At 42.4% G+C, this 20,897-nt stretch overlaps 1 protein-coding gene across 1 annotated transcript in view; it reads right to left on the reverse strand.

Annotated features, from left to right (window-relative positions):
- The window catches only part of LY86 (lymphocyte antigen 86), a 59,027-nt gene extending 46,379 nt beyond the window's left edge, over nt 1–12,648 (reverse strand). Inside the window, exon 1 of the mRNA XM_077885792.1 lies at nt 12,412–12,648. Within this exon, the coding sequence (XP_077741918.1) occupies nt 12,412–12,541 (130 nt within the window). The 5' untranslated portion in view covers nt 12,542–12,648. The remainder of the gene's footprint in view (nt 1–12,411) is intronic.
- Between the last annotated feature and the right edge of the window lie 8,249 nt (nt 12,649–20,897).

Consider the following 20,897-nt stretch of genomic DNA (forward strand, 5'->3'; position numbering starts at 1 on the left):
CCAAGCTTCATGGAGGGGTCAATTTCCCATCTTGTACAGCACAGGACTATGCTGCCAGACGCCCACACAGCCACGGAAGCCTGAGTTCTGGTTCCTGGAGACGGACAAATTTTCTGAGGGCGGACATAGCTTCAGTGCTGGTTTTCCTCTGCATTTGGGCTTTCTCTTTGTTTTCATTCCTGGAGACTTCCTACATGTTCTTGCAAGACCAGCTATGCATTAAAAAATCAGAGCATTTGATACTCACTAGCAAGCCTATGCTTTGTTCAACCGCTGGTTCAAATAAACTAAGAACCATTGACAATTTTTCTTCAAGTCTTTCCTCCTCTCCTCCCCTTCCCTCTCCCTCTCCCTCCTCCTCCTCTTCGTCCTCCTTCTTCTTTCTTTCTTTCTTTCTTTCTTTCTTTCCTTTCTTTCTTTCTTCTTTCTTTCTTTCTTTCTTTCTTTCTTTCTTTCTTTCTTTCTTTCTTTCTTCTTTTTTCTTTCTTTCTTTCTCCTTTCTTCCTTCTTCTTCTTCTTCTTCTTCTTCTTCTTCTTCTTCTTCTTCTTCTTCTTCTTCTTCTTCTTCTTCTTTTATGAACACACTCATAAGAACCGCTCTTTACTTTAGTTAAAAACAAAGCCAAGTGTGAGGCAGAAAAGCTATTGTTCACCCTGGAAAAATTATCTTCCTGCCTACTCTCCTTACTACTTGGATCCCAAACAGCTCAGTGGAGGTCAGTGGAGGCTAGAAATGAGACTCTCTGGGGGAAGTGAAGGCTCCTAGGACATCTCTTTTGGAATAGCCTTTACTCATGATTCAGACCCAAACCAGCTGACTCCAATGGAATGGGGGCAGAAGGATTTGGGCAGTTAGGCATTTGCCTGATGGCTAAAGTCGGCTGCACTTAGCAAGCTTTTCTATATATGGGTAAAGACTTGGAAGAAGCAGGAAGCTGGCATCAGGGTTTAGGGCTTTGGGGGCCCAAGTCATCTATAATAGTTTAATCAGATGTCACCCTGTCCCGTTATTCGTTTACTAACTGTTGTTAGATTCCTTATGAGGTTCATACCACAGAACAAGGCAGCCCTATTTTAAGCATGCTCTTGCTTTCACTGTTTCATAAAACCATGTCATTTCTATGTAGGATCTGCAATCAGAGTACATTTATAGAGCTGTTGGTCTTAGTATTATAAGTGAGCCATCATAGGTCATAGGTCTTCTGTATATACAAGGGCTCTTGTCTTATAGGATCCCGGGTAAGAAAGGGTGTGGAAAAATTGCCTTAAGAGAAGGGCTGCATAGGAAGAGAATCTTTTGCACTTTGGGGATATAGGTAGGAATCTATAGGAAAGGAGGAAAGGGAGGTCTGATCTTGCTGTATGTGATATCTTTGACTTGAAATTGGGTGAGTTCACCCATCATGGCCTTTATGCTGCAAGAGGAAGCAGAGCTGACCTGGGAGGTCCTGTTGGGTTCAGTGGCCATGAAGCTCTGTGTCCATGGTTAGGATGCATTGCCTCTCTAGTTCAAGTTATTCCAAACAAAGAGACAGTTGCACTGAAGCCCTGAGGTTCTGTCTGGCCAGGATATTTCCCAAATCTGTAAGAGGCCCCCACTCTACCCTGAGCCTGTGGACAAAGAGTGGCAAAGTGCTGACCTCTCTCTATGTGCCTGCAAATGCCGGGCTTGTGGAGAGATAGTTGGTCACATGACATCCACAACCACAGTAGATGCCATAAGGCAGACTATTAGAAACTGATCCGTGGCCTCACAGAGGAGTAGAGCCACTCCAGGAACCTCATCCTGTATGTCCCTCTCTTATATTTGTAGCTGTCCCACCACTTCAAACTGTGATTAGCTACCCTGGCCACAGAACTGTAAACAGCAAGGAAGTGCTACTGTGGCCTGTCCTGTTTGTCCTTGAGGAGGGGGTAGGGTGGGAGGACTTGCTTTCTGCTGGTTGGGGAAATGCAATTAGCAATACTAGATGGTTTCCATGAAGAGGCAGAAAGGCAGTGAGTGTTGTTTTGAGCAGTTGAAGACCTTGTCTCTCATGACTCTGTCTTTGAGAATTACTTAGCAAGCATGTCTGGGAGCTGCAGCACTAACAATGGCGGGAAGGAAGTCGGGTCACATCCCAAGCACTAGATGAGCACGTAGCCTCATTCTTAGTTCTTTGGAGATTCAGTGTTTCCACCCATATGGATAAACCAGAGAAAACAATGCACTTTTCTCTACCTTTGGAAGTAGGTAAGAATAAGGACCAGGAGTTGTGACTGAACCAGAAAAAAAAAAAAAAAAAGAAACAGAAGGACTGATGAGCTCAAGGGGCCTCATATAAAATTTGGATAGAAAGCTGGACGACAATCAAATCAGCACCAGATACAAAATCAGCACAGAAGATACAAGTAGAAGGGCAATTCAGTCCTATGTTCTAAGCTGGTGAGTCAGCTAAACATTGTGCAGATGAGTCTCAACTGTGCAAACCAAATCCATCATTTCCTCTAAACAACCCCTCTAATTATATATTTGGCATTAACATGGGTGGTGTAAGTTTCCTGCAAGGCTGACAGACTAGGTTAATGTATAATAATGCTAGGACAGTGAGAACATTCCAATGACCCTGGGAAACACACATCATTCGAGGGAAAGGCACCAGGATACAGGGAACTTTGTGCAAGGAAGGGGCTTAAGGATGTAGTAGGTCAAGTTTAAGTAAAGAGGGCTTGCTGCCCAGACATCAATCCCAGAATCAATGGATTGGTAACTTGGAACCTGTGTCCTTGGCTAGTCTGAGGGGATATCTTTGGTCTGGGGCATCCTAGACACCTAGGAAAATAGATGTATTAAGTATGACTATAACCCCAGGAAGATAAAAGAATGCAGGAAAGAGTAAATAGCAATGTAACCATGTTAAGGACATAAATGTAAACCCATGTTACCAATATTTTGAAAGATACTGTAGTTTAAGAAAAAAGGATAGTCAGTAGAATAATCATTGTGATAATTCGTGTCTGCTTTGCCTGCTTTTGCAGATTTTAAAGCATTTAAGGAAATCTGTTTTAGGTTAAATGCTCAAGATAATTCGATTAATAAAAGTGTGACCAATGTATGTATGTCTGCAATAAAATTAATTTGTTCAATTTACAAAATTTTGACTTAATTGTATAAGTAGTATTTAATGGCTCAAAGGGATTTTATAATATGGTATAGGAAGATTAAATTGAGCACTAAGGTATATGGAGGACCCTTGAGTAGGAAAGATCGCAGCTATGGGGAAAGATTCTTGTGGCTAATAAGCAGAGGGAACGCTAATCATTCTGTTCTGGATTTCTCACTGGGGCTGGCTCAGTGCCTACCTGGCCATAAGGGGACATGTCAGGCTTCAAATAAGGAGCCCATTGGCAGTGCTTCTTCGACTGTAAATTGTGCTTCGCAGCAGCATTTTCTGGGCTGAGGATCTTTTCTTTCTCCTGCTAGCCATTGGACTGGTTACCACACACTTCTGTCCTGAAGGCAGAGAGCCACGGAGGGAAGTGGTACAGAATTTCAAGAAGGGACACACAATGACGCCTTCTTGGATCTCACAAGGAAGCTGGCAGATGCGACTTGCACATTGTCCACTGCACATGAGTCATCCATCGGCTGCACCCAGATGGATGATCAAAGCGCTGTTTCTGGTGGACCCCAGACCACCTCTTCCGATGCTCACTTGGCTCCTCTAGGGTTCCAGAACAAAGCTACTGGATCAGGGGCCCAGAGTATTACTTTACAAAACATCCCATGAAGAATGAACACCAACTCACACCACACACAGTTCCTGCGCGGGTCACCCTTTTCTTTCCATTAAAATGCCAGCCCTGTTGTTTGAGTTATGGAAGGGAGCACCTGCCTCTCCATCCCCCAGCATGTGTGACCAGCGCTGCTCCTGTGTTGCGCCTTCTAGCTTGCTTTTACCCGCGTTGCAGAGGGCTTTGCCAGCTGGGTGCTCCTTCATCACCAGGAGCTTGGTGCCTGCTGGCCTCTGCCGCGTTCTCCAGCTGTACCGTTTGGGGCTGGAAGTGGGGAGGGTCTTTCACCTTCATATTCCTTGGCCCAGAGCAAACAAGCTGCTTTGGTCCCCCGTGCTCCCTCTTCTGCCATCCAGAGTCTGAAGCCTTGCCCGGGACCCCACACTGTGGGGACTTTGGGAGCATATTGTCTGTGTTGAAGTTTGCACAAAAATAGCTGCAGAGCCGGATGACAGTCTTCCCCTACCTCTACCTCTTCAAAGATTCCACTCCAAAACGTGGGCAAAGCTGCTTCTCATGATTTTGCTTGAAGGTGGAAAGAGCAGTGAACACCCCCCAGGAAGGCACCTCCTGCCCACACAGAAGAGCCTCCAAGACTTACAGGCTCTTGGCCTTTTTCCCTTCTATGGGTCCCTATTCACTAAGGGACTCAGCATCTCTTTAAAGTACTTGGAGAATTAGTACACCTTGGGAGGTCTGGCGAGAACAACCTCACAGCAGTGGGGGAAGCTCAGGGGCTTGGTGGCAGGAGCACACCTACAAGCACTCCTCTAGCCGCTGTCCACTTTCAACTTTTCTCTGTTCGCATGTTTAAATATCTGTGTCGCAATTTTGACACTCATATATATATATACATATTTAAAATGTTTTATATATTTTATATATGATATATATTAAATATATATTTTTACAAATATATATTTTTAAAATCAACTTTCTGTCTTTAAGTTTGAGCAAAAAGACCTCGCTATATCTCTAACAGCTAACTGTTTAATCTTGCGGGCCCGTTTATCCCTTTGAAATGGCATTCTTGTCTCCCTGCCTATTTGTCTACTTTTCTCTAATTACACAGTATTTATATTCCTATGAATCCAGGAAAATAAACTAAGAGAGAAATTGCTTTCTGTGTACAATATTTTAAAGTACTGTTAAATGACTATGTGGCGGGTGATATTTTCCATTACTATTATTATTTTTTTAATAATGTTTCTTCTTTTGTATTGTTTTATGCTCCATTTATTTCAGAATTATTAGGCTTTGAGGAAAGCAGTTCCCCCTCCCTCGCCTCCCTTTCCTCCAAGGGCGGTTTCAAAATAACTTTTCTACGAACATTTTATCAACATGCTTTGCTCTGCAGCCAGGTCATTTGCAGCTTACCCTTTATTTTGGAGGAGTTGTTGCCAGGATTGCTTTGCATTTTTAAAGTCTGATTAGTTGTCCTGTTTGACTATCTTGATGGATTATTCAGATGCATGTGACCTGATTTTGACTTTGTAATTAAAGATTTTTTTTGGAGGTCAGATAAAGTGCCTGCCCTGCTGCCAACTTCAGCACACATGCAAAACCTATTCAGAGAGATATGGACAAGACTGATTGCTGTCAAGGAGAGAAGAGCCAGTATTGATTAAGTGTGAAGCATGGTGACCAGATGCCATGGTCCCCTGACCCTGAAACCTCCCAGGTGGCTGACCCTGGTCTCTTGGAACCACCCAAAGCCCTCAACTTATTGTTGGAGATATAGGGCTCCAGCCCTCCCGAGCCCTCCCCTCCCCACTCACCAACTTCTCCACACTGAAAATTGCTATCAAATGTGGGGGAAATAGGGTTTCCCTATAAAATAAGTAAGCTAATTGCACAGGAGGGATCCAGGTGAAAAATACGCTGGTAAGAGAATGACCTTTCATTTGCTTTTTTAAAAAAAAATGATAGATGTCATTTCCAGTTCACTTTGTTGTTCACCTCATAGCCAAGTGAACTTGGTATGCATGGCTGAAAAAGTAGATGTGAGTGTTCCTTCTCTTCTATGGTTACAGGTCCCTGATGGATATTTGGGAGGCACCAAACTGGTCCAGCTCTGAATGCATGCAGAGAGGGGAGGCTGGGGTTGGGAAGATGGAACAATCCTTGAACCAGAAGGCAAATCTCTTTCTGCCTTCTCCTCCTCTTCCTCCTTCATTCCTTCTTTCTTCCCTTCCTCCTCTTCCCGTTTCTTTTGCTAGTGTAGCATTTTCACTTCTTCACCCAAAGTCTTAGTTTTTGAGCTGTTTCTTCTCCCTATCCCTACCCTATGTTTCTGGGAACAGAAGGCTTGGGTAACTCCATACTGGAATTCCACAATGTAGTTTTCGGTCACTGGGCATGGAGTCAGACACTTAGGGTTGTATCATGGCTCAGGTATGTTACCTGATAAGATAGTTAATATGCATGTGCTTCAGTTTCCACATCTGGAACATGGAGATAAACATTCTACACACCTCATAGGACTATTTATAAGGATTGAATGAGACCTTATAAACGGAGGGACATTATAAATTATAAAATGTTATGTAGAAGCAGGAGATTATTATGGAAATGATGATGCTCTCAAAGATATCTTACAAATTCCTGTACTCATGATAGTTTTGGTGTCAAGATTACAACCTGTCTACAGCTAGAATCATCCAAAAGACACAGAACTGGCTGCTCTGATCCAGTGAAAAGCTTGAGAGATTCTTTCCTAAACCTTGACCAGGGAAGCAGGAACCTTTTTTATAAAGAGGCAAATAGTTAGTATTTCAGGATCTGTGGCCATATAGTCACTATTGAACTAATTATGGGAAAAGCCATAAACAATACAGAAACAAATGAGTGTGGCCTTGTTCCAATAAGACTTCATAGAATACAGAAATCTGCATTTCCTATAATTTTTACATGTCACAAATATAATTTTTCTTTTGAATCTTCTAGCCATCTAACTGTAAAAACCATTCTTAGCTCATGGGCCATATAAAATGAGGCCGCATGTGGGATTTGGCCTGTGGGCTTCATTTGCCAATGCCTGTCCTAGACTACTCCCCAGAGCCACTGGTAAGGGCAGATTGACTATATCAGAGATATCAAAAGGGAGACATGAAGTCATTTAGGCATGTGGCATTGGTCTTTTATTTTTTATGTCCCTCTTCTACTCCTGGTTGATGTCAAAGCATGTGAAACATATCAAAGTATGTTAAATGACAACAGTGAGATTCACACAAGGCTCTTGTCAAAAATATAACCTAGATCTCTGCTTTCTATTCCTTATATAAAAAAAAAGAAAACAAAAACAAAACAGCAAATGGTAACAACATTACTCATGGATGGCTGCCTGGAGTACATGTGACTCATTCAGTCTTATAGACAATGTAACTTTCCCTTGAGCTATCCAGACCTGCAAGTGCTCCATTCATAGAAGTTTTTGTTGCAGCCCTTTGCAAAACTGACCTTGAGCTGCATTTTGGTGGTGAAACCTTGCTCCTTGTTTCCATGATAAACTATGGATGGGAGTCACATCTCTCCAGGGAGAAATTCCTTTCAAGGCTCATCCCAATATTAAGAAAGACTAGACATCCAAAAAATTGATTTTATTTTGCAAGCAATGTAATTTCCTTGTTTGATTTGGCTTCAAGGAAGCTCAGAGTCAACTATATCTCTATTGACTAGAAAACACCTTGCAAGTCCTCAGCAGTAAAGATTTATTTATTTATTTATTTATTTTATTTTTTTTTTTTTAGTAAAGATTTATATACTAAGTATGTACTAAATATTTTTCATACAGTCCTTTTCACTTAGTGCTGGGAGGTAGGTAAAATTATTATTCCTATTATAGTGGGCTGAATAATGGCTCGCAAAGATATTCATATCCTGATCCCCAGAACCTGCAAATGTCACCTTTTATAGCAAGAGGGAATTTGCAGATGGGATTAAGTTAAGGATCTTGAGATGGAGAGATTATCCTAATTTTAGTGTCCTCATCAGAGGGAGGCAGAAGGAGAGTAGACACAGAAGAAACCAACGTGATAACAAGATGTTGAAACAAGATGCTACGCTGCTGGCCTTGAAGATGAAGGAAGGGGCCATGAGCCAAGCAATGCAGCTGGAGAAGCTGGAGAAAGCTAGAAGAGAGATTCTCTCCTAGAGTTCCCAAGGGAGCATGGCCCTTCACTAAGTGAAGTTGACTTTGGATGTCTGACCTCCAGAACATTAAAAGAATACACATGTGTCATTTTAAGCCACCAAGTGGTAGCCATTAGTGCATCCATAGGAAACTCATATGCCCACTTTGCAATCAAGGGTAGGAGACAGAGAATATTGTCCAAGGGCTGGAATGAGGTTTGTTGACCTCAGACCCCCAGATCTTATTTCTCACACTGGCTCTTCTGTTGTACGTGTCCTGATCTCTCCTGGATTTATTATTCCCCTCCCTCCATTCACCTTGCTTTCCTACTACCTCCTCCATCCTCCAATCCTGTGGACCTTTGTAATCCACCCTGTGAGCTGGTGTGATAGAGGCAGCATATAAAGTTGGACATTTGTGTCATGTGAAGGGTTGAGGTCTCTGGGCTTTTGCTAGCCCTGGGAATTGTCCTACGATTTAACAAAAGAAAGGCCCCAGGCTGCTTTTGTTCCCCCTTCTGCTTTTGTAAAGACTGTTACTCTTTCCTTTACTGTAGCACTAACAGTTGGACAGAGCAGGACTTCTGCTTTTTTCAGAAAATTGTGCTCACTTCCTGGTCCATATTCAGAGCCCAGCAACTGCTTGTGAGTTTCTTTCTTTCTTTCTTTCTCCTCCAGGATTTTTGTTTTATTTAGAACAGTGTCTGGTCTAAGAGCTCCCCTTCCCACTAAAATTATAAAACAACACAAGAAGGAAAAAATGAAGCACTAAACCCAGGACACAGAAGATCCTTTATTTTTGTCAGACGATGCCCCCATATCTGGGCACATGTTGGGATTCTAGAAGTTCCTGACATGCACTAAATAAATCCGAACACCAGGTCGGATAGAGGGTCTCAACACATGGCCTTTGTTCTATGTTATCAATGAGAAAGCCTTGGAGGTTGAAGGGGAGCTGGCCTACTGTGAACCCACCACCTACACCACACCTAAATATGGGGAGGAGTATGTGACCATTCAGTCCCTGATCACTCAATGGCTCTCAAAAGATGAGACAGGACTCACCTTTGGAGAAGGACCCACCCACTGCTTTCTTTTCTGCTGACCCCAAGGTAAAACCAAAGATTCTTTCTGATGTTGTGACTGTTGGTCTGATGCTATTTTGACCTGCCATCGTTTCTTTCCTGGATTATTGATTCTATAGGCTACAAACCCTGGCTATGGCCTCAAACAGCTTTCAAATCTAATACCCATGCTTCCACCCATTCCTTGGGAGAATCTCTTCGCATGCAATCTCCTCATTGCCAAAGGCATGCAGCCTAACCTTGTTTCTTACTGTATTAATTAGGGTTCTCCAGAAAAACAGAACCAGTGGAAATACATATGTTAGAAAAATATATATATAATAAAAAAAAGATTTATCATAAATATTGACTCACATGATTATGAAGGCTGAGAAGCCCTATGATCTGCCATTTGCAAACTGGAGACCCAGGAAGGCTGGTGGTACAATCTGAGGATATGAGAGAGCCAGAAGCCCTGGAGTACTCTAAGCAGGAGGTCAAAGTCCATGCTTACAGTCAGGCTGAGAGAGTGAATCCTTTTGTCCACCACCTTTTTGTTCTGTTCAGGCCCTCAACAGACTGGATGGTGACCACCCACACTGGGGAGGGTGACCTGCTTTTACTCAGGCCACTGAATTCAATATAATCTCTAGAAACACCCTCACTGTCACACCCAGAAAGTGTCTAACCAGCTATCTGAGCATCCTGTGGCCCAAAGGGACACATAAGTTCACCATCACCCTGAGCTCTCCTCACATTTCCTGCCTCATCTCTCATCCATTTCTTGTGTTCTAGCCTTTCTGCAGCGCCCTGAACCCTATGTAGGCTCGTGTGTCCCATTCTCTGTGCTGGTGGTATCCTCCCCACTCCTCACCTCTATCCACCTGCCTGCTGACAAAACTCCAGATAGCAGCAGATTAAAGCACAGGATCTGGAGTCAGCTGGGCCTTGTGATCAAGTCATTTCAATTCCACAGATATTTACTCCATACCTTCTTTGCACTCCCAGGATATAATTCTGCTACTATTACCTGTGTGACCTCAGAAGAGTCGTCTGATATCTCTAACTCCCATTTAGATATCCATAAAGTAATAATGCATAGGAAGTACTTAGCATGGCACCTGGCATATATAAACCTTCCATGGACTTAGCATTAGGTGTTATAATTACCATTTCTATCATTCTTTTTTAAAGATTATTTATTTATTTATTTATTTATTTATTTATTTATTTATTTATTTATTTATTTATGAGAGACAGAGAAGAGAGAGAGGCAGAGGGAGAAGCATTCTTCTTGCAGGGAGCCCGACTGGGACTCGATCTTAGGACCCTGGGATCACACCCTGAGCCAAAGTCAGACACTCAACCACTGAGCCACCCAGGTGTCCCACCATTTTTATCATTCTTTGAGGTCGAGGTCAACCTTATGACCCTTCCCTTGGTAGGTTCAGACCCCAACCTCACCCTTTCCAACCACCATGAGCACTGGTGCATGACATGTGGCTCTATTTCAGCCCTTCACTGAGTATTTACCTTGTTCAATTGTCTGATCCTCCCACTACTCTTCGATGAGAACTGTGTCTCCTCTATCCTTTTTCTCTGAGTACCCAGAGCAGAGCTTGTGCAGACATTTGTTGACTCCATGGAGCAGCTACCCAGAGCGGGGAGCTAGCCCCAGAGGCAGTGATATGCTTTTGTTCTTCTCCTGATGCATCCGCTTCTCTTGCCTTTCTTGGCAGCAACTTGAAAGACTGTGCCAGGCTTGGCTGCAGGCTCCAGGCTGGTCTGGGGGAGGGACCAGCCATGGCAACCTTTTATGGGAGGATGAATTGGAAAAACAAATCCTGAGCAGTCCATTCATCTCAACTTTTGCTTCTCATCCTGCACCTACAATGCATAGATGCCAGCAGAAAGCATCCCATCCCCATGGGAAGAGCAAGAATAATGAGATCAATATCTACAGCATCTAGCCATTCATTCTCTTTTACATTAGGAAAAAAAAAAGTTTTTGTGCATTTCAATGTTCAGTGTTCCTTCTTTTTAAAAGAGTAAAATCAAGTTGGACAAATGACCCTGGAGACCAGCCTGAGCATCCCAGCCTCTCCAAGGCAACTCCTTGGGTGGCAGCTGCAGGATCATCTATCTGCTCGAGTGCAATATCTCCACTGCTCTCCAGTTTACCTTGCAGCCAATTTAAATACTTAAAGGGCATCACTTTTCCAACTTCTTCAGTCCAAAGTGCATTTTATTTTGCTTCCTGCCTATCTCCAGAATGTCACATTTCACACTGGCATGTTTCTCCATGAGGCCATCCCTCTAATCTTCATTCAAGATGTGATCCTGAAGCTGAGCCCATTTTTCCCCACGCAGGCCCCCGTTGTGGTGGACTGAAGTGTGCAAACCACTGTCCCCCCTGCCATGACCAAATTAATATATTGAAGTCCTAACTCTTAGTACCTTAGAATATGATTTTATTTGAAGATAGGGTCTTTAAAGAAGTCATTAAGGTTAAATGAAGTCCTATGGGTGGGCCCTAATCCAATAGGACTGGTGTGCTTACAAGAAGAGATCAGAACACAGCCAGGTACAGAGGACAGGCCACGTGAGGACATAGGGAGAAGACAGCTATCTACAAGCCAAGGAGAGAGGCCTCAGGAGACACCAACCCTGCCGACACCTTGATCATGGACTTCTAGCCTCTAGAACTGTGAAAAAATAAACACCTTTGTTCCCAGTCTGTGGTACTCTGCTCTAACAGCCTTTGTAGACTAATATATACCCTAAAGTGCTGGTTCAGACACTGACTATAGAAGTTGCCTGCATTCTGTTCATTAATCGCACTGTTTGTTGTAAAGATGTTGGGCCCACTGGGGTTATAACGTGGCTTATGCTCTTTGGTTATGTCTGGCCCTAGAAACAACCCTGGCATTGACAGTCACAAAGTAAGTGCTGAATTAAAGAGCAATGTCGCCCTAAGAGTGTCATAGGAAGGATGGGAAGCTTCTCTCCTGACATACGTGATCTTTTTGCTCAATTTGCAAACTCAGTAACCTGGAAAGGCAGCCCAGGTGTACAGTTTAGGGAGGTGGTGACTTTTGGAAGCACCTTTCCTTAATTGGGAGCTAACGAAGTGTCATGATTTGGTAGATTCCCTGGTCATTTTGGGGGCTTTCTGACTGCAGTATTAGTGAATTGCTCCATTTAGACTCAATGTCTTTTTCGTGTCCTCTTTATGGCTCTCTTCAGACTCCTTCTCACTCTCCACCCTGTACCCCTACTTCTCCCGAGGGTTCTCAATGACCATGCAGACCCACAGCAAGTGGAGAAAGTGTTTGGCTCCTGGTCCTCTCACCAGTTCCTCACCCCAACTAAACGCTTCAGCCCCCATCCGTGGCCTTCATTTCCCCATAAACACAAATGACCACATTTTGAAAGACCTTACCACAACTCTGGTAGAACACTTCCAAGTTCCCTTCCCGGCAGACCGTGTGTGTGGGCCAGGCTTTGCTGTTGCTGCTGCTGCTGGGAGAAACCAGAGTCCAGATGAGGAGGGCCACCGTGAAACCCTCCATGGCCAGGCCTAGTGTGTGACTGACAGAAAACTAATGGGCGCGATACAACGGGCCTTCGGGGCTCCTCCTCTCCTCTGGCTACAGGGGTGAATGTTCAGTTTCACTTCTTGAATTTTATGCTCCTGAGGAACCACTGTGAGATGCAAAAGGCAGTTAGCAGAAGCATTTGAATATCGTTCCCCCAGGACCTTTGACCCTTGCATCTGCAGGGTGAGGACAGCCTATGTCTAGGGCAGGCTTGATGTTAACTTTCTGTTTTCACAGGGAGGAACCAGTAAGTGATGCAAGACCTTATGGCGTGGGCCTCCTCCAAACAGCCTCCTTAGAGCCCCCACCCCCAGGTGGAGTCGTGAACTCAGGAAAGCAAAACACCATAGGCCACCCTGTGGTTCTCATCAGCAGCTCCCCATGTCTCTGTAGGCTCCTGATGTGGGCTGTGGACCAGGGACCTGGCTGGGGCCAGGAGGCAGCAGTTGCCATTTTGAGGGCTGCAGAATAACATTTGGGATATGGAATGAGGCTTTTGCCCTGTTGCCATATTCTTGTGTCTGGCTCCAGCTTCACTCTCAGGAATAGGGTTTTAGCAGTGAATTGTGCAGCTGTGAGAACAGAGCTTGTTCTGGGAGCAGCAGACGTGGCCTCTGGAGGAGGTGGAGAGAATGTCCCTGAGAGGAGAGCTGTGTTCTATTTCTGCCTTGGCTTGGTGGAAGGGGTGGGGAAGGATGGGGAAGTGAGGGACTCCCTTTTAAGATGGTATATATGTGTGTGTGGGGTTAATTTTATTAGTCATTGGCAAGATTATTAATTAACATCCCACTTGCTTTTCAAAGCTAAGAATCTGTCCCCCTATTCCATTACCTCTGTCATCCTGCATCATGACAAAACAAAATTTCTCAGCCCTGGTTCCCCACCTCCACCCCACTTCACCTTAGCTTAAGAGAATCAGAGTCAGGGCCAAGGGCAGCAGATTGGAGGAACAACAGAATAGCAGCACTATTTCCCCTGGGAGGAAAAGCATTTCTCTGAGCTCACCGGGTAAATTGACTGTCTCTGCTGAGAGGTAACTTTCATTACCTCAGAACTTTTTTTGAAGTAAGTGGAACTTAATTACCAGTGAAAGCAAATAAACTGACTTAAATGATGAATACTTAGGATTTCTTAGCAAACATCACAGAGTGGTCATTTGGGGGAAGGGGCAGATCTAGGTTGATTGATTTTTTTTTTTTTTACTCACCTACAAATAAGTTCAGTGATGTTGGCTTTCAAGTGATTCCCAAAATGTGGTCCCCAGACAACAGCATCAACTTCACCTAGGAGCTTGTTAGAAATGCAAGTTCTTGGGCTATATACAAGACCAACTGAATCAAAAACTTTGGAGTGGGGCCCAGGCCCTTCCCCTATGTTCATCTCTTTTGTTTCTTAAATTTCACTTATAAGTGAAACAGGCGTAAGGTATTTCATTGTGGTTTAGATTTTTATTTCCCTGATCTGGCTCTGTGTTTTAATAAGCCTACTGGTAATTCTAGGATAGGAACACAGAAGCTGTCCCTAGGGACCTTTGGGTGCCCCAGAAGGTGTCAAGAGCTCTGAACAGTGAATGAACAGAGTAATTGAGGATAAACCCTTCCACTCCTGCAGAGCACAGCATGACCAACACACCAGTGGAAGGACCCAGGAGGACCCCAGAGCAGGGAGCAGATATTTTGGCAGAGAGTTGTGAGTGGCTGCCAACAGAGAAACCATATTGTCTGAGGACCCGGCTCTAGATTGTGAATAAAAGGACCTAGCAGTGAAAAGAAGCATAATTCAGGAATTGTATTGGTGTTTGGAAATATTCAAATGGATTACTGTGAGGCTCTTGAGGCATGATAATGTTACAGCAGCGGAGGCTAGACCTGAGTGGGCATCACCTGGGGGGCATGTTAACACCTCCGCAGGGTTTCTAGATTGCAGATTCAGGAAGTCTGGGGTGGGGCCTGAAAACCTGCATTTCTAACAAGTTCACAGGTGATGCCAGTGTTTCTGGTCCAGGGGCCATAATCTGAGAACCGCTGCTACTCCAGATTATAAGATTTAGTCTGTTGTAGAGTATACAATTTTGCCTTGTTTTAAAAATCATCTTAGTTCTTATCAAAATACTCTTGTGCTAAATGGAAGACAATATTTTGTATAACACATAGTCTACACCCAACATAGAGTGAGCCACTTACTTTACGGAGTTCTGCTTACTAAGAACCAGGATTTGCCTGAAATCAACAGCTCTGTCTCACCAAGTTCAAGCAATCCAAAATGTCTCGAGGAGTTCTTTAACTAGAAGCTTTATAAAGACCACAAAAGAGCTTGTTAACAATATCTTATTTCCTAACTATTAAATAAAATTAGAACCTGTTTATGATAGTTATGTAAAATATGGTTTTATATGTGTAAACGGTAACCAAATATACTGTCAGGCTTTCATACTGACTTCCAACACCTTATCAATTGTAGCTAAAGAAGCTATACTTTTTTTTTTTTTTTAAATAATCCTCTTCCTCTGTGTTTCAAGCTCCTTTTTTTTTCATAGAGGCTTACTTAGGGATGATGTCTTTCTTTTCTTGAAAGGTAAAATGTTATTATTAGGATGGCTATCACTGTAAGTGGTCTTCCGAAGAAAACCCTTAATGGTTAAGCAGGGATTTGAAGAGTAAAAGTTAAGACTCTGAGGACACGGGAATAGTGATTCAATCTTGGGGTGGGCACCGCACTTCTACAGTATACAGAAGGGGCTCTGGGGCAATTCTGTTTGCATTTCAAGTGCCAGCAGATGGCAGAGAGCCCTACCTGTCCTTTACCATTGAGCACTGATAATATGGCACTGCCTCCAATGGCAAATGTGTCTTCATCAACACTTGTATTCAACTATGGTTGCTCTCCTTCAGTGACCCTCCAATATCCATTCCATTAGGCAACAATTCCCCGTTGTATTGCACTGCCGCTTTGCTCCTCTTCTTTGTGGCCTGTATCCGTGTTTCTGCCACACTATGGCAGGACGAGTCAGGTTTCATCTCTTCTTGCTTTTGTCTTCCAGATTGAGCGAAGACTAGAAATGGCTAGTGTGTAGAAGTCGGGAAGCTACTTCCTGTGTAACATCACTTAGCAGCCTCCTGAGCTGCCTGCTGAGGTCTTACTCTCTCACTAGTTTCATACCCATCATTATGTGGGCTACATAAAAGCTGAAGAGTTGATTCCAGCCAACTGAACTTTGGTAGTCTTTCCACAGTCTCCCGGACTTCTGGAAGATTCATCCCAGGGACAGTATGAGATTCCCCATGAAACCCCATTGGATTTTTATTTTCATGCATTTTGTGTATGGTAGAAAAGTATAGAGACAGCCTGCTTTCTATGGAAAACAGAAGAAAATTCATCTATTTGTCTACTTGCTTCAGATTCATTCACTCATTTATTCAGCAAACATTTATTAAGCACACCAGCATCCCAGATACAGTTCCAAGACCTGGGAATGTACCAAACACAGTCTCTATTATCAGTGAGCTTGCTTTCTAGTGGAAGGAGACAAAATATAGTACTATTGTTTAATAAAAGAGACTTTGCTTCTTGAAAAATTTCTTGGATTTCAACATAAAAAATTGGATTGAGTTTTCTGAAATATTTCCAGCTATTACATATATATATGTTAAGCCTTGTGTTTTTCTTGTTTTGTTTTTGTTTTTGTTTTTGTTTAATTTGCCCCAGACAAATGAGGCAGCTTATCAAGGCTTTTCAATAACAGTTTGTTCCCACAGACAAAGTGTAGTAAACCTATCTGAAATACTGCCCCTTCCCCCACTAGTTTCCTTGGTATTGTCCTATGTATTATCATTATTACTATTTAACTATTCTGGGAACATAATATACAAAGCATTTGGTTCTCAAATGGGTTTTTAAGTTCTATGACAAAGTACAAACAGAAATGATTTTTGCTTGTCTGAGGAACATGTACATTGGGCCCAGGAAAAGATGGGGTCTCTAGGTCAGTCTGATCAATTTCCAATAATGAAAGGTCAACTAATTGTAATGTCTGCTTAAGGCAGAAGAAATTGGTCCAAGATCCACAAAGGTCAAGTCTAGTCTGAAAGGGCTGATGCACCTTGCCCCTAAATTCTCTACAGCATGAGATAAATGAAGAGCTTGTAGCTAAAACTGTCCTTAAATTGAGAATACACTCAAGATTTCATTCTACTAAGATGGAAGTGACGTTAATAAGCCAAAGGAAAAGCATTAGAGAGGAAATCAGATATGTGGTGAGGGATGGAGTTCTTTTACCTAGTATGAAGAGAAGTCCTGATTTGCTGCTACAGCTTGACCCCTAGGCTCAGGTTTCAATATGTACCTCCAACTGTGACTGGTTCTAGAACTTTCTGCTGATCATTATAGGATTTACACTCATTACATTTAAGCCAAATTCTTTGAGAGTACATTTTGCTGAACTGGCAGGTGGTAATAGAAATAAAATAATGTGCCTATCTTTGTATCAGATCCCTGGAGATTTTCTTGACTTCTCTCTCCTGGCACTGGCTGCTAGATGCACCTAAAATTCTTCTGGAGAAGTTATCATGGAGAGCTTTCTATTCCCTAAATTAGTAAGCTTCCTCAGCAGTAACTTTAATAATAATCTTTAAGATAACCTGTGCTTTTTTTCTCCTCTGGAACAAATAAAAATAGCCAAATGTACTGGACTTCTCCTATGTGCCAGGTACTCTGCTAAGAACTTGAATATATGATCCTTCTTACTTATTTGATCCTTATAACAGCTTTAAGGAGTAGCTGTAGTTCTATGATCCTCATCCACAACTTGAAAGTCTCAACGTCTTGAAAAGCTTCTTAAATTTTTTGGTAAAATATCTGATCTAAACTGAGAGTTTATAGACTCATCAGTTCAGTAGTCTTAATTTAAAGTCTTAATTTATCCTACCTGGATTTCACTGCAGAAACATTAATGTGATTGATTAGTGTATGATGGGTGCAGGGACCAGACCCCACTGAAAGTGTTCCTAAATATAAATCTTACTACTTTTCTACAAGAAATTCTGAATTTTAAAATACATCTGTACACAAAAATTTTAGTTAAGGGATTCTGGACTTGTTCTATGATGATCTTTGTTCTCTGGAGAAGAAACTGAGGCATAGTGAATAACTGGTTCAAAATCACACATGTGTAGGGCCAAGTTGAAAGTCAATCAGGATCCAGAACCCAAGTTCTTGACCCTTGAGAAAAAGGCCTCTTTACTATTTATTGTGCCTTTATGTTTGCTTATCTTTCCCTCTAGTGATATCAAAACAAATGATCTGCACTACTTGGAAACTGCTTGCAGACTTTGCTCCTCAGCCAAAGCCAAGCCCTATCCTGCATGGCCAGTGACTAAATGGATGGACCTATATGGGACATAAATATCTCTCATAAGAAGAATATCTTCCCATTAGAAATGTGACATGACAATAGAAAGGAGGACCTTCAAAGTCCAGAAGAGAGAGGACATGGAAGGTGACCAGTGAAATAGCAAGCTCCTGAAAGAGTCTAATGAATGGCACCTTTCCTCTCTCCACTGGACACTGCTGAAACAAAGAGTCAGATGATTTCATGGCAAGCCCCTTAATATTCAGAAATTGAGGTCTTTGCTATTTCTTTGAAGCCTGGATATGTCAGCTCCAATTGTAAGGTTATTGATGAATAAAGCAGGGGGAAAAGACACTTTGTACTTTTCAGGCAAAACAGTGCTTTCCATGGCTATGGCCTCTGCACACCTGGAATTTAATTGTGTTAAAAGCCATGGCCCCGAGTTGTCACTTTTTGTTCAAAAAGCTGGTCTTTCCTTTGCTCAAGCTTTTGAACCACAAGATTGGAGACTCCCCATCAGGGAGTCAAAGATGAAGTCACTTAAAAATAGTCTGTCCATCACCAAGGGCTTTCCATTTGATTGCATGAGAATCTTTCATCCCATCTGTATCTGTCTATCCTGACTGCTGCCACCCTAGACAGGCTCCTCATGGTCTCCACCCCAGCCCCCCCTCAAATCCATGCTCCAGTTGGCCCCCAGTTTTCATGCTGAGATGCAATTCTGTGAAGAGACTCCCTGCCAAGGCCCTTCAGTGGTGCCCCCTGGATATGTCCATGAGGTCTTGCCTGATTTGGTCTTCCCTACTCAGCCCCTGCCCTCTCTCAGTTCCTATAGCAACCTGGCTCTTTCTTGTCCCACATTTCCAGTACATGCTGTTACCTTGCCCTGGAATTCTCTTACCCCTTTCCTGGTCTTAATGCCTATGCTTCTGGAGCTCCATAGGTGGCTCAGTTGGTTAAGCTTCCAACTCTTGATTTCAGCTCAGGTCATGGTCTCAGGGTTCTGAGATGGCACACCTAATGTTGGGCTCCATGCTCAGTGGGGAGTCTGCTTGAGAGTCTCTCTCCCCTTTTCTTTGTCCCTCCCCAACTTTAAAAATTAAATTAATTAATCAATGTCTATGCTTCCTTTGGAACTCAGCTTAATGCTGGCTTCCTAGAGATAGCTTCTCTGCTCCTGCAAGTCCCTGAGGTAGGCTCTTGAAGCCTGTGGACCTCACCTCTTCACTGCACTATTCATAGGCCATCATTCAATGTAGGTGAATCTTTCCTTCTTTCTCCTTCTCTCTTTTCCTCCTTGGCTATAATAATACACCTAGGACTTAGTACGTAATAGGGACTCAGTAAAATATTTTAGACTGAATGGATGAAATGAAGAGGAGGGGGATGGCCCAGAAAGCTTGTCCTTTTGGCCTTGCTGATTGGGCTTCTGGACCTAGTGGGCTCTCACAAGTAAGGCAAAGCAAGGAGCTCTGTGCCTCCGCTGAGAGGCTATGATCCTCAAGAAGTTAGCAAAGTATGATGCCATCTTTTTCCAAAAGTATATCACATTTTCCTTTTCTTTCTTTTTGCTTCTCATTCCTAAAGGAATATATGCTAATTGAAGGACTTTGGGGATATGAAGGATAACCCTCCCTTTTAGGGAAATAGGGCAGGAAAGCAAAAGAAAAGGGAAAAATAATCATACATAATCTCAATACTCAGAGATAAACATTACTGATATTTTGTGAGATCTTCTTTGAGTCCACACACACACACACACACACACACGGTCATATTGTACAAACCGTACCTACTGTCACATACTACAGTACTCATACTGATCATTTGGAATTTTTCCAAGACACAACTTTTAAAAACTGCATCGTATTCTACTGTATGGATTGACCATGATTTATTTAATCAATTTATACTTTAGACACTTAGACTATTAATAGCTAAGTAATAGGAGACAATGCTATAGTGAATTTGTTTATTGTTATACTTTTGTGCAGCCATGATCACTTCCCTAAGGCATATTCCTAAAAGTGAAATGCTTGGTGTAAAGAACTACCAAATTTTGAAAGCTTTTTATACAGGCTACTGTATTGTTTTCCAGATACATTGAACAATACAACCATCTTATCAGAAGCTAGGCATTATTATTTAAAATTGTTCTTGTCAATTGAGTAGATTAATACTGGTTTTTCCTTGTATTTATATGTTTCTTTCATTCAGTTCATACAGTTGAATGTTTTTCACATTATTATCAGTCATTTGTATTTCTTCTTTTGTAAATGCCTGCACATGACTATTGCCTATCTTTCTATTATGATTTCAAATTTAAACAAAAGAAGCTGAAAGTAAGAGACAGTTGAATTTAGGCTTTCGTGAAAATCCAATCAACAAACATTTATTGGTACCTTTTTGCATGGTGCTCTTTATCCTTGGATAAACCGTGTTACGAGATAGTATAGGTAGAGATCCTGCTATGAGATTTGTTGGAGACTTAAGTTTACTTAGAAGATGACACAGACTTAGTAAAATATACAGTGCTTAGAATATAAAAATACAGGAGCATCTGGGGGTACAGTTAAGTATCTGCCTTCAGCTCAGGTCATGATCTCAGGGTCCTGGGATCAGGCTCCCTGCTCAGTGGGGAGCCTGCTTCTCCCTCTCCCTCTTCTCCTCTTCCCCGCTCATGCTCTCTCTCTCTCTCTCTCTCACAATAAATAATTAAAAAAAGAGAAATACATAAAAAGGAGTATTGATATAAGATATTGTATTAGCTCAGATAATTTCTTTATATTTGTAGATGATTAACTTAGAAGTCATGTGAGAAAAGAGGAATTCTCAGCTACCTTGTTTCAGCTGCCATTTTTGACAGTGAACACATGATTCCAGGCTGCTGCTCCCACCTGGAAAGTGTAGTCTCCTTGAAGAGCCTCTGAAAATTGTGTCAGAACAGTGGAAGAGGTGTGACCAATTCCTTACATTTTGAAC

The sequence above is a fragment of the Canis aureus genome, chromosome 37, assembly GCF_053574225.1.
Source record: "Canis aureus isolate CA01 chromosome 37, VMU_Caureus_v.1.0, whole genome shotgun sequence".
Classification (NCBI taxonomy): Eukaryota; Metazoa; Chordata; class Mammalia; order Carnivora; family Canidae; genus Canis; species Canis aureus.